Below are 22,986 nucleotides of genomic sequence, written 5' to 3'. Positions count from 1 at the left end.
GTGATTAGTGGGTTTGAAAAGCGAACCGTGGCTCGGCCTCATTTCCCGCTCTGGTTCAGGCGCAGGAGGAAGTGTTTTGCTGGAGGATGATGACAGAGGTCAGGCTTCGCTAATGGGCCAGTGAGGAGCGGTGGAGGCGAGGCCGGGCGCCGGCACACACACATTAACACACTTGAGCCATCACCAATCAGCATAGGTGTGCTGGCTGCAGCCACTTCCCTCACCCACACTCTTTATCTCTCACTCTCCAGCCGCTGACAGCCCATTTTATTGTCAATCTCTGTCTCCTTCCCAGGGATCTGAGAATTGCTCTCACACACCAAACCAGCAGCGTCCGTGGAGAAAACTCTCACCAGCAACTCCTTTAAAACACCGTCATTGCAAACCATTGTGGTCTTTAAGCAACAACAGCAGCAAGCAAAACCCAACCAACCAAAACTCTTGACAGGAGCTTTGACGAGAGAGGATGCCTCATAAAGGTGAGTCCGCTTCTTTCTTCTTGCTTCATTTTTATTACAATATTCAGGCAGGTCTCCCCTTTTCCTCCCTCCTTCTCTCCTTCCTCCCTTCGGCCGGTCCCCTCCCCCACTGCTACGCCGGGAGAGTTGGGCCGGAGAAGTTTCCACGCAGGAGCCCAAACTTTCTACTTCCAGCGAAAGCCCGCGTCGGAGGGCGACAGCCGGCCAGCGGGAGCGGCGCAGGGCTCGGGGCAGGCGGCCGGCTCAGTCCCAGCACCCGCACGAGCTAGGCTCGCTGGAAGAACCGAGGCTCCGGGCGCAGCACCAGCCGCGGCTCCCGACCCCAACGTCGCCAAATGCCCCCGGCCGGCGGCAGAGGACGAAGAGGCTCTGCGGTGCCCCAGGCCCGGGAACGGCTTCGGAGACCCGGCTCCGCCGGCCGCTTTGTCCGGCCGAGGGCCCAGCGAGCGCGCACAGAGCGAGCGTGCCGAGGGAGCGCCAAGGAGCCAGCTCGCCGCGCCGCCGCCCGCCCGCCCGCCCGCCCTCCGGCTTTGTGCGGCGCTCGGCTCGGGCACCGAAGAGTCGGCGGGCACTCGAGCGCCGAGGGGTACCGCGCCCGCCGACAGCCGGAGCAGAGTCAGTCGGCAAAGCAGCCACAAGCTGGAGGCAGAGAGAAAGAGCGAGTGAGCGTGAGCCGGGAAGGAAGCCACCAGGCCAAGGCGGGCGAACGCGCGCTCCGAGGGAGCTCAGAGCCGAGCGGGAGGATTGTCAGCTTCCATCAAGCCCCCAGGCTCTTGCCCCCAAGTTGAGCGTAGAGCTCGGAACTTGAAAACTCTCTGCTCCCCAGGCTTCCCCCAACCGTCGCCCTCGCCCTGCGAAAGCTGGGGTCTTCCCTATCCTCCAGCTCCCAGCTCTCGGTGGGTATTTTTCCTTGTCTTTCTCTGACAAAGCTGCACCCGGTGTTGCCATTTCAACAAGTTTCGAGGTGGAAAGGTGGATTGCCTTAAAAAAAATAATAATAATCCAGATCTCCTGATTTTTTTGTGAGGCCTCAAAAAAAAAAAATCAATATGAAAGCATTGGCTTTTCCCTTCGTCTGATCACATCCTCTCCCAGCTAATTAGTCTGAGTAATTTGAGAGCTTTTCGATTCTAAGACCCCAGGAGGAAAAGTGTCTTTTCAAAGTTCATAAAGTTGTTGCCTCTTTCCTTGTGCAGATTTTCTCAGTCTCCCTGGATCATAATAGCCCTGAATTTTAGCAAGTGTAATTGGGGGGAAATGGAGTTGAATTTCAAGTGGAAATGCTTTCTTTTTCGAGTGCTTAAACCCGGCCCTCCAGTCATGAGTGATTTCTAGAAAGTTTAAAAACAAAGTGATCGTGGTTTCTTTTTCCCCCCTCATACTCTCTAAAGCTTCCTAAGCCATTTTGGATGTTTAACTCGAACTTGGGAAGGTTTGAGGAGGGGACAGGAGCAGAAAATGAAATGAAAAGCAAAGAGCTTGAAAGCCTGGTGAGTTTACCAAGGAGAAATAGTAGTTGTTGCCGCTGACATTATATTTTTTATAGCCGGCGACCTTTGCAAACGTCTGAAGGCAATTTGATAAGTTGTTATCTTATTTGGCCCTAGAGAGTGAAACTTTGTCATCTTAATTGCTAATTACTCTTTGGCTGGGGGCCGGTAGGGCCCAAAGTGAGCTCTCCCCTTCACCCCAGCGAAAGAGTTTGGGATGGATTTTGAGAATTCAGTGATTTAAACCACTGCATTTGAAAGCAGAGGCTTGCGTCCGGAATGGGGGTAGCATAGAGGACCAAGGCCCCATTGGAGTCCGAGGTGTCTGGAGATTTTTTCTTTCCCCCGAGTGAGTCTCTGACTGGACTAGGGCTATAGAAAGCCCTGGGCTGAGCTGGGGGGGGGGGGTGGGCTCTGGTTGCAATTGGGGGCTTCTAGCCTCCCTGCCCACGACTGCTTCCGGGTGTCCGTGTGGCCAGCTTCCCGGGTTGTTTTTGCTCTAAGTGTTAACGATTACTTAACTAATTAAATAGCTTTTTAGCTGAGATGGAGGTGGGAATGGAGCAGAACTGGAACACGAAATCTTTCCACCTTCCCATTGCTTCAAAAATTAATCGGCTGGGCCTCTTCAGAATCAGCTAGTGAATTTGTTTTTTTTAATGGCTTGAAAAAAGTCTGGGCCAGGATGGGGGCATTCAGATGTGGTTGAGTACAGTGTGGATCACAGAGTGGAGTTCAGGAAGTTTTACCCCTTCTAGAAGAATTCCACTTCCCCTCACCCTGGCTGCAGCTACTTTGCAGTTTCAGAATCTCACTTTGAGCTGGGGGAGGCACATTCTTCAAGAAGTTGGGGTTTCTGCCCCTCCTGAATCTGACTGTGGTTGTGGGGACTGAGAGACAGGATAAAGGCCCTGGGAGCCAACCCGGCTAGAGGTAACTAGGTAGCCCTCTGCTGTCTCCAGTATTTACCAGGCCACGTTTGAAAGCTGGGAAAATTCCTCCTCTTAAGTTTATTTTTATGGATTTAAGCTGCCTCCCAGCTAGTTAATAAATTAGACCATGAATGGCCTTGAAGAGGAAAAATGTGCTTCTTGGAATTCTTTGCTTGTAGGCAGGCAAGATTAATAATCACAATAAGCAAAACAGAAAGAAAAGAATGAATATTTTAGTTTTTTTAAATGGAGAAATAATGCTGTGACTATTTAATTATTTTACCTCTCTCTTTCTCTCTCTCTCTCTCTCTCTTTTTGCAAACCTTTTGAATAGGTTCTTTATTGTAACTCTCTCTTCCCAATTGAGCTCCCCACGGTGCCGTTGTATCTTTTTACAGCCCCTAACAACTCACACCAGTAACACAATTACCTCCAGATATTTATAACAAGAAATTACTTTTCTATTCTCCCCCCACCTTCTTTTTAGGGCAAGGCAGGGAGGGGGTGGTGGAGGGTGAACCTTGGGGGACCCGAGCTGGGTCAGGACTTACAAAGCTAGAAGTGTCCCTCTGTTCCCTTTGTGAGTTGGTGGGTTGTTGGTACATTTGGTTGGAAGCTGTGTTGCTGGTTAGGGAGACTCGGTTTTGCTCTTTGGGTTTGGGGAGAGCTGGAGAATAGAAGCCATTGTTTGCTGTCTGTAGGCTTTGTCGACCACGCTCACCCCCTCCTGTTCGCACTTTTTAAAGCAGTGAGGCGAGGTAGACAGCGTGTGTCACAGTACAGTAAAAGGGGGGAAGATCTAAACACCAAAAGAGAAGTTAATCACAATAAGTGAGGTTGGGGTTGGGGGGGAGTTGGGCTAGATACTTTCAAAGTCCCGGAAAGGCTGGGAGGTGGGTGGAGTGGGGGCCTGGTTGGAAAGCTTTGAGGGAGACAGTGGAAGATGAAGGGATAACCAGAGAGTTGGGTGCTGGGGGCCTTGGGGAAACTCGGGTGGTGAAATTCCTTAAGGAAGGAGAATGGGCTCTGCAGTCCTTCTGATCGGCCCCAGCCTGCACCCTCAGGCACCCTGAAGTTTAGAGATCCTCCTCCCCTCACCTCTAAACTTCAGGTATTAGTCTTTGGCCTCTGTTCCTAACACCACTGTGTTTCTTGCTCTCCCCTTTCCCTTTAACTGGTTCTTGATATTTTTGCAAAATGGTTCCCTGACTTGTCAGATGCTCCAATTCTTCCAAGTCAGACCAGAGTAGCCACTTTTAAAAGGTGGGGACTTCTGCAAAAGAGGCAGCTGGAAATGTGGTTGTAATTCTGGGATTTGGGGTTTTATGGTAGTTTAATCCCTAGATGCATGTTTTGTTTTGTTTTGTTTTGTTTTTCTGAGAGTGCGGCTCTGAGAGCCCATGGGCCTATGCTTTTGAGCCAAGTTTGACATACCTTTCTCTCCTTGTGTTTTGTCTTAGGGGGAAGACTTTAACTAGGGGTGCGCAGATGTGTGAGACCTTTTATTGTAAGAGTGGACAGACATCCCAGATTTCAGGCAAGTTCTGCAGTGGCTGCTTTGGGCTCCAAAACCTGAGTCAGAATACTTCTTCATTGTTGTTCACATGGAAGAAGACACACACACACACACACAAAAAGAAATCAAAATTGGGTCATTTCTCCTGATTGAAGAGTGAACTTCAAAGAGGTTTAGGGAAAACAGGTTGGGAATATTGGAGTATTTTATTTGTAGCCCAAAGGGTAGATTTTACATGCACTGTAGGGCAGAGGGGGTTGCCCTCCTCCCCAGTGGTCCCAAGTGTTTGAGTGCATCATTTCCTCAAGAAGGGGCATTCTCCTGTTCAGGCTCCAGGTCATCCTCTGTTGGGAGTTAGGCTTACCTGGCGTGGGCCCAGGATTAACACCTATATTCTTGCTAACAGAGCCCCATATTCGAACCCCGTGGGATCCCGCGGCCCCCAGCGAACGCCAGCATGCAGAACAGTAAGTGCCTCTGGTCTTTTTCAGACTTTGGGCTGGGGACACTGGGACCAGCGGGTCAGGGAGGGCGCAGAGGTTCTTGGTGTCCATGCTGGCCAGGCCGTCTGGCGCAAGGGAAGAGGCCCAGGGACTTGAGGCAGCCGTGCCCCCCTTCGCTCTCCGCAACCCGAGAGGGGAGGACGTTTGCTCTGCTGTTCTCGCTCCTGGAAGAACAAGAGCTGGGCCCTTCAGAATAGCCCGCTGGAGTTTGCGAAGCTAAGGTAGAGAAACCCCATCCCCCCCAAATCCTGTAACTCACACCCCCTCCCCGCCCCTGCCCGGGCCCTGACCCCAGAGAGAGAGGCTGGGCTGAACAGGGCGGGGCGGAGGCTTCTCCTAGTTGCTCGAGAAGGAGGCCCCTTTGGGTTTAGCCAAGACTGAAAGTCTCCTCCATGGGGGGGGGGGGCTCCCCTCCCCCAGTCATTCTCAGGACAGCTCCTCCCCTCCCCACCCCAGCTTTGGGCCTAGAAGGCAAAAGGAGTGGGACACCCTGGCCTGCGATGGTGGGGATGGTGGTAAACTGGAACCCTGGGGTTGTTACTGGCCAGAGTAGGTTTACTGGGTCTGGAAAGAGAGCGGGTGTCGAGCCTTGGGGCTGGAGAAGCCCTGCCCTGGTAGCTATGCGGGTTTTTCTGATCGGTCCAGGCCCACAGTGCCTTTGAATCCCCGGCTCCTGTGCCTGCCATCCTCTCTGTGCCCGGCCCCTCGGGCCGAGCCCACCTTCCTGCTCAGTCCGTGAGTGCTGGTATGTGGCAGGGCTAGTCTGGAGCCGGGGCCTGGGGAGACTGGAGACCCAGTGAAACTAGGCCTTGGTTGTGAGGTGCAGAGTCTGGAGGCGGTGTGAGGGTTCAGCTGTGGTAGGAGTGCCGAAAGGGCTGTCTTCTAGCCACCTTCCCTTGCCGAACTGCAGAATTCGGAGGGTCTCCAATGCCAGATCCATCGGTCCTGGAAACGCTAGCCGCCCCAGGTGCTTCCGCGGCTGGTGGGCTCGAAGCGCGCGAGGTGGCGAGCTTTAAGGCGGGTTAGCTGTGCAGAACCTGCCAGGCCCGGGAGGGAGCCTCCCTGGCGAGGAGGGGCTTCTGCCTACCTCTCCTGGCTGCTAGGCTCTCCCCCGGCAGCTCAGGCTCCCCGGCCATAGGCTCTCCGGCAGGTCCCGGCCGGGGGCGCGCAGCGCTGAGCGTTAGCCGCTGCGGCCTGGTTGGCAGGCCCCAAGGGGCGCGGGGTCGCGGGCCGGCCTGCAGGGCTTTGTGCCGCTCGCTCCCGGGTGTGCGCGAGGCGCAGAGCATCCAAATTGACACCATATGTTTTCCTATTAGATGCTTCGCGGTCGAATTCTAGGCGCATAATCATCGCCACTGGGCGAGAGCGCCAGCCGTCCCTAGGGAAGGGACACAATGATTGAGGCTTAACCTCTGCAGGGGAACTTAGAGCGGCGCTTCCTCGCTGCCTTTTCGATGCTGGCAACCTGGCCCTGGCGTGTCCTGGGCTAGCACCCGCGGACCGCCGCTGCGGAGGTGGCCGGCTCGTTATTTTTGCAATGGGGGGAGAAGGAGGGAAGTCAAGGATTAGTCGGCCTCACACACCTTGGCATTCATGGATTGGGAATTGCCCAGGCTGCGTGAAGTTGGGAAAGTCTTTCTCGGTCTCTCTCTGGGGCAGCCTTTCTCTTTCCCGGAAGGCTCCCTTTGCCCAAAGGGAAGGCTCCGCAGCTGGAGCAGTAGCTAGGTCTTGTGAGGCAAAGGAAGGCAATAAAGGGGACTTAGCAGAAACCGGAAGCGGGGACTAGGCCTCGCTCTGTTGGAGAAGTGGTGTCCCCGAGATGTCCCCGCTCGCGCTGGGCCAGGCCGGAGCCCAGATCCCCCAAACGCCTGTCACTTCTCATCGAGTTGAGGCTCTGCCCCCGCCCCCGACGGTGAGGGCCCCCCTCCGCCCCAAGCCTTCGGCTATCCTGAAAACGCGGCTCCCCTCGAAGGGGAAACGAGTGCAGTTCAATCTCGTCTGAGTGATCTACAAATAGGGACGGAAAGGGTCGTTTTATCACGGTCCCGTTTGTCGTGACGATGCAATTTCCCGGAGCGGAGCAGTGTCACAAAGTGACAAGGCTGCCACAAGCGCCCCGACTGATCTTTTCAATTAGCCTTCCATGCATGATCCAGAGCGACTTCCGCCTATTTCCAGAAATTAAGCTCAAACTTGACGTGCAGCTAGTTTTATTTTAAAGACAAATGTCAGAGAGGCTCATCATATTTTCCCCCCTCTTCTATATTTGGAGCTTATTTATTGCTAAGAAGCTCAGGCTCCTGGAGTCAATTTATCAGAGGCTCCAAGGAGAAGAGAGAAGAGGAGAGGAGAGAGAGCAGGAAGCGGAGCGGGGAGCCACGTCTTCTCCTGGAAGGTCTGCTCTCTAGAGTCGGGGCTGCAGGTTGGAGATTTTTAAGGAAGTGGAAATTGGCAATCGGCTTTATTTGTGTGCCTGTGGTTACTGGGGAGGGGACTAGCCAGAGGTGCTAACTCCCTTTCTCTATTCTCTAAGATTAGACAATGGGGGTGAGGTTGGGAGAATAACAAGATAAAGGAGGGGGTAGAAGACACTGTGGTGTGCTCCTTTCTTGTTCTTTTCGCTTTTTGCTAATATCTGGGCTTGGCTGTGTGGAAGGCTGAGTTGAGCAGCGGAAGTAAAGCGAGCTGTGGCCGGTGCGGATGGGCTCCAGGCTCTCGGCCCCAGTGCTGCAAGCCAAACTACTCTATGTTTGGAGCCGATCTGGGGCTCTGTACTGGATCCCCAGGTTGGGGTTCACCAGCCGCACATTTGCTCTTCTGGTTCTTCTCTACTGCCTTCCCATCTCTTCACATAGATACGTAATGTAATGTTGTATATATATATGTGTAATTTTTTTTCAACGCTGGTGATTGTGGCTTCGCCAAAGTTTGGAGTGTGACAGCCAACGTTTCTAAACTCTGGAGTCCAAGGAATGTGAAGAGCTGTAGGATTTGCTATCACAGTTCCAACAAGGCAGAGATCTTGGAGACTGAGTGTGGGTTCTGCAGAACCCACGTTTTGCCGTGACATTCAGAGGCGATCTTTGGGAGGATATTTTTTGAAAGATTGTTTGCACCTTGTGGGCTCAGAGGCTGGCTGGGCTGTTTCTGGAGAGGGCAAGTGGGCTGGGGCCCGGCAGGAGTGACAGCGGGAGTGAGGTGCGTGTGTTCTTGCTCACTGGCATGTGTCTGTACCGTGCTTCTGCAGTCCGGTGGGCAGGAGCATGGCTGTGTTGGGCTGGGCTGCCTGATGGCCCGCGTGGTTGCGTGGTCCCGTGGCGTTTTTGATCGATAGCAGGAAACGGAATGCTGAGGTTGGCATGGGCTAGCAGGGAGCTGAGGTTGCATTGTGGTTGTCTTCTCTTCCTCTTCCTCCTCTTCTCCTTCCTCTTCCTCCTCCTCTTTCTCTTTACTCCTCTTCCTCTCCTCTCCTCCTTGCTCTGCTCTGCTCTCCTCTCCTCTCCTTTCCCTTTTCCTTAGGTCACAGCGGAGTGAATCAGCTCGGTGGTGTCTTTGTCAACGGGCGGCCACTGCCGGACTCCACCCGGCAGAAGATCGTAGAGCTAGCTCACAGCGGGGCCCGGCCGTGCGACATTTCCCGAATTCTGCAGGTGATCCTCCCGGCGCCGCCCCACTCGCCGCCCCCGCGGCCCTCCACTCTCAAGGCCCTCTCTTCATTTCTTGCTGTAAACGCTGCTAATTACGGACCCCCCCTCACCCACCCCACCCCAGTCCCTACCCCACTCCCCTGCCATCCCCGCTTTCCCCTTTCCTTCCAACATCCTTCCCTATCTCTTTCAACCTGGGTCAGTCACATAAGATAACTCATCTGCTTAAAGAAAAAAAAAAAGAGTGTGTGAATTAAAAAAACAAAAGAAAATCCCAAGCACCCTTCTCGTTTCATTTGGTGAAAACATTAATTGTGGTAATAGTTTATGAACTATAATGAGCTGAGTTGCATAAACCAGCATAATTTATTCCCTTCTCCCTCATCCCATGCTCACCTCAGATTTTGAGATATTTGTTTGCATTCTTCATATTCATGAAGAATGTATATTGATTTAAAAAGGCAAATGCTATTTATCTCCCTACCTAACTCACGTTTACTCAACTGGGCATATTTTTTAAAAGGAAAATACGTACAATTTTAGTTTATTTTCCTCCTTTGCTCATTAAACCATAACACCACTTTAAGTAAGGTCAGCACAAAAAAATTAATCTGACTTCGTTTTGATGCATCTTGAGGCAATGTTTAAGAAAACAGTTTTTTTAAAAAAACTTTTAAATTAGTTTTTTTTTTAGTTCAGACTGTTTGAAAGTATCATCATATTTGTAGTTTTTAGGGCTACCAATGTAATTTTAAGAAAAAAAGCTCTCTACAGTAAGTTCTCATACCATTGAAGGTATATTTTTGTGTTATAGACCCATGCAGATGCAAAAGTCCAAGTGCTGGACAATCAAAACGTAAGCTTGTCATTGTTTAATGCATACTTAAACAATTTTATTTTTGTCTTGAAATTATTAATAATGTGGTTTTCTGTCCACTTCCCCTATGCAGGTGTCCAACGGATGTGTGAGTAAAATTCTGGGCAGGTATTACGAGACTGGCTCCATCAGACCCAGGGCGATCGGTGGTAGTAAACCGAGAGTAGCGACTCCAGAAGTTGTAAGCAAAATAGCCCAGTATAAGCGGGAGTGCCCGTCCATCTTTGCTTGGGAAATCCGAGACAGATTACTGTCCGAGGGGGTCTGTACCAACGATAACATACCAAGTGTAAGTTCACCGAGATCATTCCCCCTCCCTGCCCTAAGCCCCATGCTCTTTCCTCTCTACCATCCCCTCTCTTCACCTGCCTACCCTCCTCCTCCTTGCCAGTGTCATTCTGCCTCTGTCCCCTCCCTGCTCCACCTTTGTCACCTCTGTATCTGGGGGTGTTGAGAGGAGGACACTGACCTTTTTTTTTGATCTTCTGGAAAATGGGAGTCAAGTGCGGGGAGCTTTTCACCTTATTTGTATGCTGCAAAGTAGAGGGTGGAGGCACCCAGGGAAAGGCACTTGAATCAAGAAGGAAAATGAAAATGAAAACCAAATTCTAACCTCCTCCCACTCAGACTGCCTGAACCTTCCTTCAGGTGTCAGACATCCACTTCTGCCCTAATAGGAGATGGAGTGAAAGGGAGCTCTAAGCCAAGTCATAGCCTTTTTGGAGGAAGTCTTTTAACAAAGATTAGGTCAGCATAGACATCCAGCAGTAGCGAAGGAAATGCCCTCTCCATCCCGCATTCTCTGCCCGACTCAGTTTCCACGCCCCAAGTGATGGCTGTCATTCTGTCTAAAATGTCTCTGCAAATCCACCCACTGTCCCAGAATGGCTTGGAGTTTGTTTGTTTGGTTGTATTTTTTTAAAAAAACATGTTAAGTGTTGTTCTTGAAGAGAGTGGGTGTGCTGAGATGGGGACTGGAGATAGGACAACTGTCTTTGGGAGACGTTACCATTTGGTTTGATTTTGGTTTGATTTGCAGGTGTCATCAATAAACAGAGTTCTTCGCAACCTGGCTAGCGAAAAGCAACAGATGGGCGCAGACGGCATGTATGACAAACTAAGGATGTTGAACGGGCAGACCGGAAGCTGGGGCACCCGCCCGGGTTGGTATCCAGGGACTTCGGTGCCAGGGCAACCTACGCAAGGTAAAAAACCTGAGCACCCACCCTCAAAACTCTCCAAATAGGCAGCCCCCCCTTGCCCATCTTCTCTCCCAACTTCTCCCCTCTTCTCACTTCTGTGCTCGAAGAATATCGTGGAGAGACTCTTTAGAGGCTTGGGACACACCGACTTGCCTTGTAAAAGGGTAGTGTTTGTTGAACTATCTCATTAGCCTTTCAAATTTGAGGGTCATGGGTGTCAGGAGTAGTAAGAATGCCGCCGGTCCGTGTGCGCGTGTATGTTGTGGGCAGGAATATGTGCGTGTGCAAGAGTTAGCTGTGTGGTGCCCTACAAATTTGCCATTAAAATGCACGGAGAGCCCCCTTGCTGTAGAAGTGTGACAAGTTAACACACTGACAGACTGCGAGGTAAACATAATTGTATCATTTTGCTTTTTGCCATAATTGACAAATTATGTGACTATGAGTAGGGTGCCTATGAAAGGGCGAGCAGCGAGATGCAGGGTGGAGTACAGGATAGGGCATTGGAAGTGCTGGGCTCCCAACTCACACAACCCCCTCATCTCTGGTCGGATTCCCTCCACTTCTATGGGCCCCCAGTTCTCACCCTTTGTGGGTGGCAACTGCCCCGAAGGGTGGGGTGAGGATACTTGTGAGCCGGCCTGCGGGTGTCCCAGGCCGCTGGCTGGAGAGAGTGGGGTGGGGGGGGGTGCTGGGAGGAGAGAAGGAATCCGGACTGTCGCAGGATCTTTGAGAAGGAATGGAGGAAGAGGACCAGATGGGGGTGGGGTGGGGCCGGTTGGCTTTCCCCTCCCCTACACACCCCGAGGTAGCTTGGTCAAGAATAGGAAACAGTTTACTCCGAAGATTAATCGGTATTTGTTGTTCTTGTGACAAGGAGATAATATGCGGGATAATGGGACGTGGCGTCTCACTCCCCGGAGCACGACGAAGCCTGGGGGCTCCGGGCTGGGGGCGGCGGCGCGGGGACGCTGCCGGGGCTGCCCGCGCGTCAGTGCGCTCCCGGACCGGCTCCGGGTGCCCCGCGCCTCCACGGAGCCGGGCTAGAGAAGGGAAAATCGGTAACAGTATGCGAAATATCTGGTACAAAGGATGCTTCTGTCACTCGCAAGAATTTGTTATGGGAACAATCCTGTCGCTCTGTAATTGCTCATTAGAGAACGTTTTGTTTCTCATTAAGGCGACATGAATAAGCGTCTAGTTGAAGGAGACAGCTGTAGAAATGTTCCACAAGAGACCTCTGGACACGATTCGGCACCAATTGCCAATTAGACATGTCAGTTTTAAGAGCAGAAAACAATATAGGACGGACACTGGGAAGATAGGGAGCAAAGCGCTCGCTCTGTGTTTCCCAGCGCGGCCGCTGGGCCGGCGGAGGCCTCCTGATGCGCTGGGCCGGGGCTCCCCTGGGCGACCCCGCTGGCCAGCTAGTCCGATCCCGCCCCGACCCCGCGGCCTCCCGGGGTGCGGCGGGCACACCCGAGGAGGCACCGCCTCAGCTCCGGCCGCGGGCCCAGGCCCAGGGCCGCCTCTGATGACAGGGAGTGACGGGGCTGAGCGTAGACCACCACACCCTCACCTAACCTCGGAAATGGTTGGATTCCCACGGGCGCACACGGGACACACCCGAGAGACACCCGAACTTGGCACTCTCCAGCGCCCGCCCCCCAGCCCCCAGCGACCTGAGGTCCTTGGGGCCCCTCCCCTGCCGAGTCGGGCGGCCAGGGTCGGTCCGAGAACTCCTGGGGAGAGCGCGGGGCGCAGTGGCCGGGTCTGGGAAGGCTGAGCCCAGAGCCTGCACCCCCCCCCATCCCACCCCCCCACCCCCGGTGCCAGGGCTCTTGTCAGTTTGGGGCCTACTGGACGTCCACCCTCCTGCTTCCCGAGTCCGGACAGAAGCCCAGGGCAGCACTTTGGCCAGCCCCTCTGTTTTCCACCAGAGGTGGCGCCCGATTAGGGCAGCTTTTCGTCCCGGGAGGCTTGAGGGCGGGAAGCGAGAGCCTCACGCAAGGACCCTGTGGCGATGGTTGCGGCGGGAGGTGGCGCTAATTCAGGAGCTTTTAACTTTTAGGCGCCGAATTGCAGGAGGATTCTGACTCACCGACTGCCAATTCCCTCTCCGCCCCCGCAAGAAACCCACTCGGAGGCAGCGACCGCGGGCGCCGGCCGCCGCCCCCGCTGCGAGGGTCCGGGGCGTGGGGGCGCGGGGTGCGGGTGGCCGACATCGGCCGACGCGCCCCGGAATCCTCAGACCTTCCGGGGCTAAGAAGACCTCCTCCCTCCTTCGCCCCCTCTCCCGGCCCGGGAAGCCGTTTTTGGGGTTTTAAAGAGTCCATTACTCCGAAAGCATAAGGCGAGGTTAGGTCTCAGAGGGAGACAAATATGGTTTCCATCTGATCAACGCCATGCGGAGGTGAATAAAATCGCGACGACGTGGGCTGACAACAACAAGAGACAACTCTATCCAGCCCCAATTCTCCAGCGATTTGGTGGTTTTAGGGATCACGGAGACACTTTTTCTTATCTCCTCCCCCCCCCACCCCCTAATACCCAGGCCCTCTATAGGATTTAGTCAGTCTCCTTTCAACAGATGCTACAATGTTTTGATCCGCGCTCCAGAGCTGAAAAGGTGCCGCAACCGGGTTGCTATCTTTTCTTGCTTGTTTTCCGCCTCACTGATTAAGACACTAAGAAACTAAGGAATGATTTTATTTCCCAGCGTCTTTTTTTTTCTCCTCCTCCTCCTCCTCCTCCTCCTTCTTTTTTTTTTTTTTTCCCCCTCCTCTCCTTCTTCCAGGAAACAAATCCTATCCCCAGCGTCAGATGGTCCTGGGGCCGGGATAATGGGAGGCGCTTTCACTCGCCTTCTCACGGATTAGGCTGCAAGGTGGAGGCGCCCATTGAAGACCCCTTCTTTGCGCGCTCCGAGGGGGCGCCTTTTAAAGAAGATATCTTAATTGTCTGTCACTTAGGTTTATCATATGGAGAATTCGAGATTCAACCTTTAGTTTTACTTTGTTAAAAGCTTTAAGAGTGGAAGGTAAATCCACTAAAAGAAAAAAAAAAAAGAAGAAGAAGAAGAAGAAGAAGGGGGGGGTGCCCAGTCTAAGAGTGACCTCTCCTGCTACTTTGAAAGTAGGAACAAACTTTCTGCAGGGCATGCCCGCTCTGCCGGGCGTGGGATCCTGCCGTCATCAGTTTCTCCTGACCAGCCTCTAGTGCCCCCCCCCCCCCCGCAAAGGGCTCTCTGTCTCCATTGACATCTCCTACCCCTTAAATGTCCGTTCTCAAATGAGAGCCACGCTTGTGTTCCTGTGTGAGAGACAGGGAGACAGCGAGACAGCGAGACAGCGAGAGATTGGGGGGGTGGGGGTGGGAAGGAGAGCATGCAAATCTCCAAAGTTTTAAAATTAGGAAAATGTCAGAGAAGCAAACCAGAGTAGAGAATGCTATCTGCGGGGGTCTCCTGAGGGAAACCTGGGCAGCTTTGTTTAATTGGTGAAATCAAAAATGCAAAGAAAAAGGGCTGGAGTGGGCATGAGTGACCTGGAAGGCACGAATGACCACCCTGGGGAGATAGCATTGTGTTCTCTTCAGCACCTCAGTCCCTAAACGTCGCATGATGGGAGATTTTTTGTGTTTTCCATAAAGAATAATCCGCAGGCCTAGTTTCTAGTTAACTGGCAAAAAAGGGCTATTTCTGAAGTCTTCCCCATTCGTTGAATCTGAAATTGAGGGGGTGGGGTCTCTTCTTTCTTTTCACTTTGGAAAGTCACCTGGAAACTTGGGGCAGTAAATTAGTACAGACACTTGTGCCCACACATGTGAGTCCAGCGTCTCCCTCCACTAAGTAGCCTTCCCCGACCCCCCACCTCTCTGAAGTAGCCCAAGATGACCCAAGTAGAGCCGGTCTATTTAGCAATTGTGTATCCCTTATCTTCCTTTTCTCCTTTCTCTCCCTGTCTCCTTACACCTTCTTGCCTCTTTTCCCCCTCAGCACTTTTTTTCTGTCCTTATACCTTTCTGGTCTCTGTCTTTTTGAAGTCTTCTTTCTTTCTCCATCTCTTTCCACCCCCTCCCTCCTCCTCTCAGCCCACTCCCTCGGCCCCCTCCTCCCTCCCTGTTTCCTTCTTCCTCCCCAGACCTGGTCTCCACCCTCCCTGCCTTCCCCATCTGCCCCTCCCACACAAGCCCGCCTGGTCCCCATCCACTTTCCTTGCCTCCCCCCTACCCCCCTGCTCTGGCCCCCCATCCACCTTCCATCCCCCAGCCAAGCGCCCTAAATAGCATTGAGGCGCCCGCTCTTCGGACAGTGATTAATGATAGCAGAGCAGAGGGGTTAACACACTTCACTGAAAAGTCTGTTGACTGGGCTTCTTGTAACACAATGTGGCCCGCTGCACGCCTCAAGAGAATCCTTTTGTTGTCCGCGCTCATTGTGGCCTCAAAATTCTGCCCACGAAAGTTTGCCAACGCTCCTGCCCCAGGAGTTTAATAGTTTCCCTTACTCGCGGGGCATTGTGCGGCGCTGAAAAGCAGCCCCTCGCTATTCAAGTGTTGGTGGTCATCTCAATAGATCTCCAAGGGCCCATATGGTGGCCAGTGCCGATGAATCCGCCTGTTTAAATGGGGGAGAAAGTTGGGGTTTTAAAACATTTCAAAGTTCCTGAAAAGATCCCACTAGATCCTGTCACAATTCCCTGAACTCTTTGAAGGCACTGCCTATTGTCTCCTGGTTATAAATGATATTCCTGGCCAAGTCGATTCCCACCAAGGCGTCCCTAGAGGCGTGCCCCCCCACAACCCCCACCAAAGTTCTAGGATGGGGGGGGCACAGCCCCTGTTGGTATCCCTTGGGACCAAAGACCTGGGACCCAGTCTGCAGTGGCCCTGGAGGCCCAGTGAGGGCTGAGTCCTCCCTTTAGACAGGCCCTGGCCTCAGGAGCAAGAGGCAAGACAAGAGACAGCTAGCCCAAGTGTACAACTTGCCCTCCAAGCAGCAAGGGAAAACAATAAAACTTTCCCCTGTTTAATGATAGAAATTACATTAAAAGTGGTGGAAATGCCCTAATTAAAAATGTACCACTTAAATGATATGCCAAGGATTCAGCTGCAGCATAGCATATTTAGCTAGTTAGTGAACTCTCTACTATTTCTTTTTTAAAATTACACGTTAAAAATTTAAAAGAAATCTTACTTTTCTCTGGTGCAACACATTACAAAGAATGGACAGTCCTTTTATCTAAATATAAAATTCCATTTTCAGCAATTATAGCCTGTTCTTGGTGATGATATAATTACAGCTGTGCTCGTAATAGGTGTCAAGGCAAAGCGCACTCATACAATAGTTGAATAAAACTGCAGAACAATGCGAGCATTTCTAAATTCACAACCTTTAAAATGAAATTGACTGTGCAGAATTCAAATAAAAACTAGATAAATATTTTTTTTAAAAGATTACAAGCTTGGTTTGGTTTCTTAATAGCATTTTCTACAAACCTATCAACATCTAATTGATTAGATAGGAATTACTGATTATAGATCAGCTGAAATCTTGAACATCACTCTTCTATTTTCCCAACAGAGCTATAGGTAAATAAATTCTGTAGGGAAAGGGAACTGAGCGAGGCATTTGGGACTCAAGGTTAGTTATAAGGGATCATTTTAACTGGAAACTTAAGCGCTTGTTTTGTTATTCAAAGACATGCTACTTTGCAGTGTCTATATTGTACAGTGTCTTCTTGACAAAAACAGATAAAAAGATACAGACTTGGTTTAAAAAGGAGAGAGAGAAAGAAAGAAAATGTATGTCATTGATGTCTTTTATTAGGAGAAGGCTGACACTTAAGTGACCTAGGGAATGTCTTGGTGAGCCTGTCAGGAGGGACTGCTCTTGGAGTTTATGGCTACACCCGGGCTCCAAGTTATTCCAGATTTCTCTCACTGTCCTATTCTTTTTGTTCCAGATGGCTGCCAGCAACAGGAAGGAGGGGGAGAGAATACCAACTCCATCAGTTCCAATGGAGAAGATTCAGACGAGGCCCAGATGCGACTTCAGCTGAAGCGGAAGCTGCAGAGAAATAGAACATCCTTTACCCAAGAGCAAATTGAGGCCCTGGAGAAAGGTGATGGAGTTTTTCAAAGTAGAGAAGCAGTAAATCAAACTAAATGCCACATCTTCAGGACAAAGAGCTAAATTTAGCCGGGGCCCTTTGCATAGAGGACTGAAAAGGTTTCTTTTTTCTTTCTTTCTTTCTTTCTTTTTTTTAACCCTGGGCATCTTTTCAGTGTGTGTGTGTGTGTGTGTGTGTGTGTGTGTTTTCTCTCTTCTTTTCATGTACCAGTAATTCAAAGACCAAGAGTCTGACTTCTCATAAAGAAAAAAATGATGATTTGGCTAAGTCAGGCCACAGAAGGGTACTTGAATGAATGTCATTCTGAAGAAAATTTAATTTAAATTTAAAGAAAATTTATTCAGTGGGATAGCTCTTCCAAGTACAGTCCATAACCATGGTACTGGCATTTTTTTTTAAAAGATTTTATTTTATTTATTTGACAGATAGAGAGGTACTGGCATTTTTAAGGGAAGTGGTTGGAGGTGACAGAAATGGGGAGGTAGGAACCAGCCTGAGCTTGGTTGACACACACTTGGTTGGTGTGTGAAGTTCTGGCACAATGTGGAAAACTCAACTTCCTCTTCCAGAGTTTGAGAGAACCCATTATCCGGATGTGTTTGCCCGAGAAAGACTAGCAGCCAAAATCGATCTACCTGAAGCAAGAATACAGGTACCCAGGGCCATGTGGTTTCATGCTTTGTGTTGCCTCCCATTTGCCCTTTCTGGACACAAAGGTGCTTAGTTGTAAGAAGCGCTATTCCTTTCTAGAAACTGTGAAAGATTCAGTCTGCTAAATGATTTGCTGCCCCTGGGGGATGGGGCGTGGGGCTGGGGAGCAGTGGAGGCAAGAGGGGGGAAGGATGGGCTGGGGTAGGCACAGGCCTGACCTGTTCCATCTGATTTCCAGGTATGGTTTTCTAATCGGAGGGCCAAATGGAGAAGGGAAGAAAAACTGAGGAACCAGAGGAGACAGGCCAGCAACACCCCCAGTCACATCCCCATCAGCAGTAGCTTCAGCACCAGTGTCTACCAACCGATCCCACAACCCACCACCCCTGGTAATTTGAATACTCATACCAGTCATACATGCGCTTCACCTGCTTGCCCTGGCCCTGCCTCTCAGCATGACGGTCTGTGGTGTCCTCCTCCTGCAGTTTCCTCCTTCACCTCGGGCTCCATGTTGGGCCGGACAGACACCGCCCTCACCAACACGTACAGCGCCCTGCCGCCTATGCCCAGCTTCACCATGGCGAATAACCTGCCTATGCAAGTAAGTGAGGCCGCTGGCTGCCTGCATCCTGGGTGCCTGGGAGAAGAAATGAGGGGGGCGGGGTCAGGGTCTTCAAATCTCACTGGCCATGCGTGCACCCTTGGGAACCTTCCCAGGTGCGGTGATTGTCTTTACCAGTCAAGTTTTTTTTTTTTTTAAACAATAATAATATTTTATTTAAAGATTTTATTTATATATTTGACAGAGAGAGAGAGAGTGAGTGAGAGAGAGAACACGAGCAGGGGGAGTGGGAGAGGGAGAAGCAGGCTACCTGCTGAGCAGGGAGCCTGATGCAGGGCTCGATGTGGGGCTCGATCCTAGGACCCTGGGGTCATAACCTGAGCTGAAGGCAGACGCTTAACGACTGAGCCACCTAGGTACCCTACCAGTCAAGTTTAAACAGCCAATCCAGTCTTTCAGTTGGATTGATGGATTGATGGATGGCCGCTCTGAAAAAACCATGAAAACCAAGTTAATCTGCCTTTTGCTCAGAGAGGATGTTAGCTTGAAAATGTTGGGTGGGGGGATGCCTGGGTGGCTCAGTTGGTTAAGCGGCTGCCTTCGGCTCAGGTCATGATCCAAGCATCCTGGGATCGAGTCCCACATCGGGGTCCTTGTTTGGCAGGGAGCCTGCTTCTCCCTCTGCCTCTGCCTCTGCCTGCCACTCTGTCTGCCTGTGCTTGCTCTTGCTTCTCTCTCTATGACAAATAAATAAATAAAATCTTTAAAAAAAAAAAAAAAGAAAGAAAATGTTGGGTGGGGATGGGGCATGTTTTGGGTACCAGAAAGTGGAAATAATTCTGGCACGTTATTAGATAAGAAGGGCTGAGAGTATACCTACATTTGGGTTTATGTTACTCTATTCATATTAATGAATACATACGCAGTGGACCCATTTTGGGTATGATTTAGAGTATATGTGATGAACCAGTGAGGAAGGAAAAAAGGGTCAGAAATAAGATTTGTATTTGCATAGTGGGATATACGGAAAGAAACAGTGAGTTTTCTTCTGTATCTTACAATAAAAAATGGAATAGAGGTATTTGCTAAAAATTGAGCACTTCTTGGCCATGAATTACGTCATGAGTTTGTGGCACGCTGGCCGCCTGGATACACTTAGGTTCCAGCCTGCCTCTCCTCTCAGTTCTGCTTTAAATGGTTATCTGCTCCTACATGTGCGAGGGCCTGTATAGACTACTAGCCCTTTCTGATGGAAGTGACATGGGGCAGGTGGGGTATACTACAACTTTCGACCTGGATGGATTCTTGATGGGAAAAAAAAAAGTTTGGTCTTCTGGTGGGCCTTCTGTGGTGACTTTGCCAGGACTCCTGGAAGATTCTGGGCGGTGTGAGATTGGCCAGGCTGAGCCCCTGCTGGCAGGGGTTACACAGATGGAACCCTCACCCCTGAAGGTCTTTTGATGAATTTGAACTCCAAATAATAACAAAATAGATGTTTCACAGTCTTCAGGCCAAAACAGGAGCAGCTACATAAGCAGCTTCAGAGGAATTTATTCACATGTTGATTTTTATTGCATCTGGATATTAGTAGCTGTAGTGCAATTAATGTATCTTAAGGGATTAACGGCCCATTGGTTGGTATTACTACAACTGCTTTGGAATTTTCCAGAAGTTAGGTTGCCTAGAGGAAATGATTTTGGGAATTAGAAAAAAATGCAAGCTGAAATTCTGCAGGGCCCTCAAGGCACGCTTGCCTCTTTGAACCTGATGTTCCAGTCATGCTCCGACTTCCATAGGGCCGCTGAGCGTCTTGTTTAGTTTTGTAAATTATAGTGACATCCAGGTTTCTGCCAAGATCACAAAATTTGTATATGAGAAAACATTTAGAAGCAGTTCCACGGGGGCTACTGTTCTATGAAGGTTGTTTCTGCCTACTGACTGGTGTGGGGTCAGTTTATTGCAAACACTAACTTTAAAAAGTTACACAACTTCCATAAAACAAAACAAACATACATTCATGAAGCATAACAAAAATTTAAAAGTTATCAATAGTTCTACCTTTCAGAGAAAATTTACTCTTTGAATTTTGGAACTGGGCGGGGGAGTGGGTTTTGGTCTGTCTGTCCATCAGTTCATCTCGTTGACCACCATCTTACAAGAGGTGGGTGTCTTCCACTGAACCCTCTCTACTGGGTCACCCTTTCTGAGAGGGTGAATCTTGAAATGTTAAACATTTCTGCAGTTTGCAGAACAGAGTAGTGCTATCATCTCCCTTCTTCTTGGAGTTATGTTTCTATTAAATCATCCCAATCTTGTTGCCCTGGCATAGCTCTACGTGAGCCCATGAGGGATTTTGTGTCAGTTCTGTGTATTTCTTATTCACTTAGGAGAAAGGTTTACTTTCTCAATTGAGTCCAAACACTCAGAGGGGAGCAACCCAATTTTATGGATAGAATCTCATCTGGGTTTTTAGGTCTATAAGGAAGTCACAGCTAATTCTCAGGATGGGGCTTAGTATTTACTGACACTTCTGACCATTTTAAGCTGAAATCATTACTGATCTCCCTCTTCAAAGAGTCTTTAATCCCATGAGTCCAACCATGAAAGGCTCTCAGGGTCTCTGGAGCAGATTTTCTAGAGAACTCCTCCTACATGCTTGAGATACAGGATGTGGTCGTCACTAGATTCGCAAACAGATTGGATTTGCAGGAGAGGGGGTGTGTTTTCATGGAAGTCCTCATGCTATAGCTTCTCTGCAGATGCCAACAGAGGTCCAAGATGCAAATGGACAAAAACCTTATTAATTTTATGGATAGCATCCACCATCTAGCTAGACAGCAGTACTTTGGGGCAATATTTACTCTAGCGGTGGTCAGTGGAAGGACTGCTTGGAGGCCCGATTGCCAGGCTATCCTGTGGAATTCCAGTAGTCTACATGAGGGCATCTTTAATGATACAGCTTGTTGGCACAGTTCCTGGGGAGGGGAGAGCCTGGGGATGTGGCAGTGGGATGTGCTTCTCGGTAACCACTGGTTTGCCTTTCTCCTCTCAGCCCCCAGTCCCCAGCCAGACCTCCTCGTACTCCTGCATGCTGCCCACCAGCCCTTCGGTGAACGGGCGGAGTTATGACACCTACACCCCCCCACATATGCAGACACACATGAACAGTCAGCCGATGGGCACCTCGGGCACCACTTCCACAGGTGAGCCGCCGCCCCCTGCAGGCTACGCGGAGGTGGCCTTCACAGCTCCTTTTGCCAGGTGATGTCCCTTCACTCAAAGTGAACCTCCACAGAACCTCCTGGCCTCGTGTCATGGTGTGCTTTAACTCTTTGCTGCTCGCAAGTTTTCTCTGGGGAAAACTGACCCAATGGGGGAAATTCAGTCAAGCAAGTTAGTAACCTGATCCCATGGAGATAGAAAGCAAAGTTGTTTTTCCTGAATTTGGTCACAGGCGGTGTGTATGAAGGCAAGGCCTGAGAATGTAGGTTCTCTGAAGAGAGGTTATTAGCCAGAGCTCAGTGGTGAGGGCCCGATTGAGCGAGCAGTGTGGTGAGTGTTGTCCGAAGACTTCTCACCTTCCCAGCTCTTCCCTGCCTTTCATTGCAGATGAAGAAATACCACATGGGCTTCCCAGAGATAGTTATATTGGTACAGTTCCAAACATACAAACAAACAAATGGAGGTTTTTTTTTTTTTTTTTTTTTCCCTCCTCTTTTGTGTGGGAGGACTTGGGATTGAATAGATACGTGGAAACATGTTATCTGGTTTCTGAAGGTGCTACTTCTGTTTGTGTATATATTTTTTAAAATACAGTTAGAACGTTAGAGAGCATTAGAGTTTTTTTTTTTTTAACCAATAATTCATACTCCATGCTTATCTCTCGAAGGGAATTTCTACATGGCTATTTCTCTCATCCACTTCTAGGACTCATTTCCCCTGGTGTGTCAGTTCCAGTTCAAGTTCCTGGAAGTGAACCTGATATGTCTCAGTATTGGCCAAGATTACAGTAAAAAAAAAAAAAAAAAAAGGATATATTGTGTTAATTCAGTCAGTGACTATGTGGACACAACAGTTGGGCGTTCAGGAAGGAAAGAAAAATGGTTGTTAGAAGCACTTCAGTTCTGCAATTGTGTCCTGTATTGTACCACTGGGGAATGGACTTGAAACAAGGACCTTTGTATACAGAAGGCACGATATCAGTTGGAACAAATCTTCATTTTGGTATCCAAACTTTTATTCATTTTGGTGTATTATTTGTAAATGGGCATTTGTATGTTATGAAAAAAAGAACAACGTAGACTGGATGGATGTTTGATCTGTGTTGGTCATGAAGTTGTTTAAAAAAAAAAAAAGGAAACCATGATCAACAAGCTTTGCCACGAATTTAAGAGTTTTATCAAGATATATCAAATACTTCTACCCATCTGTTCATAGTTTATGGACTGATGTTCCAAGTTTGTATCATTCCTTTGCATATAATTAAACCTGGAACAACATGCACTAGATTTATGTAAGAATATCTGTTGGTTTTCCAAAGGTTGTTAACAGATAAAGTTTATGTGCAAAAAAGGGTAAGATATAAATTCAAGGAAGAAAAAAGTTGATAGCTAAAAGGTAGAGTGTGTCTTCGATAAAATCCAATTTGTTTTATGTCAAAATGTAAGTATTTGTCTTCCCTAGAAATCCTCAGAATGATTTCTATAATAAAGTTAATTTCATTTATATTTGACAAGAATACTCTATAGATGTTTTATACACATTTTCATGCAATCATACGTTTCTTTTTTGGCCAGCAAAAAATTAATTGTTCTTAGATATAGTTGTATTACTGTTCACAGTCCAATCATTTTGTGCATCTAGAATTCATTCCTAATCAATTAAAAGTGCTTGCAAGAGTTTTAAACTTAAGTGTTTTGAAGTTGTTCACAACTACATATCAAAATTAACCATTGTTGATTGTAAAAACCATGCCAAAGCCTTTGTATTTCCT

The 22,986-nt window shown here is 49.5% G+C and overlaps 1 protein-coding gene across 5 annotated transcripts; it reads left to right on the top strand.

Annotated features, from left to right (window-relative positions):
• On the top strand, nucleotides 1–22,986 carry PAX6 (paired box 6). 5 transcript variants are annotated; one of them, XM_044259023.1, is made up of 14 exons: nucleotides 1–98; nucleotides 296–479; nucleotides 4,362–4,438; nucleotides 4,824–4,884; nucleotides 8,440–8,570; nucleotides 9,382–9,423; nucleotides 9,518–9,733; nucleotides 10,484–10,649; nucleotides 16,613–16,771; nucleotides 17,350–17,432; nucleotides 17,670–17,820; nucleotides 17,917–18,032; nucleotides 21,046–21,196; nucleotides 21,921–22,986. In XM_044259023.1, the coding sequence occupies exons 4-14, from the start codon at nucleotides 4,875–4,877 to the stop codon at nucleotides 22,004–22,006; spliced, it is 1,311 nt and encodes a 436-aa protein (XP_044114958.1). In that variant the 5' UTR covers nucleotides 1–98; nucleotides 296–479; nucleotides 4,362–4,438; nucleotides 4,824–4,874; the 3' UTR covers nucleotides 22,007–22,986. The 5 variants fall into 5 exon arrangements, with proteins under 5 accessions (XP_044114958.1, XP_044114961.1, XP_044114957.1 ...); XM_044259026.1 differs by having other exon boundaries at nucleotides 1–196; nucleotides 9,518–9,532; XM_044259022.1 differs by having other exon boundaries at nucleotides 1–196.

Source organism: Neovison vison, chromosome 7 (genome assembly GCF_020171115.1).
Source record: "Neovison vison isolate M4711 chromosome 7, ASM_NN_V1, whole genome shotgun sequence".
NCBI classification, from domain to species: domain Eukaryota; kingdom Metazoa; phylum Chordata; class Mammalia; order Carnivora; family Mustelidae; genus Neogale; species Neogale vison.
Note: the sequence above shows the minus strand (reverse complement) of the source record. Positions and strands in the feature narration are given on the sequence as shown.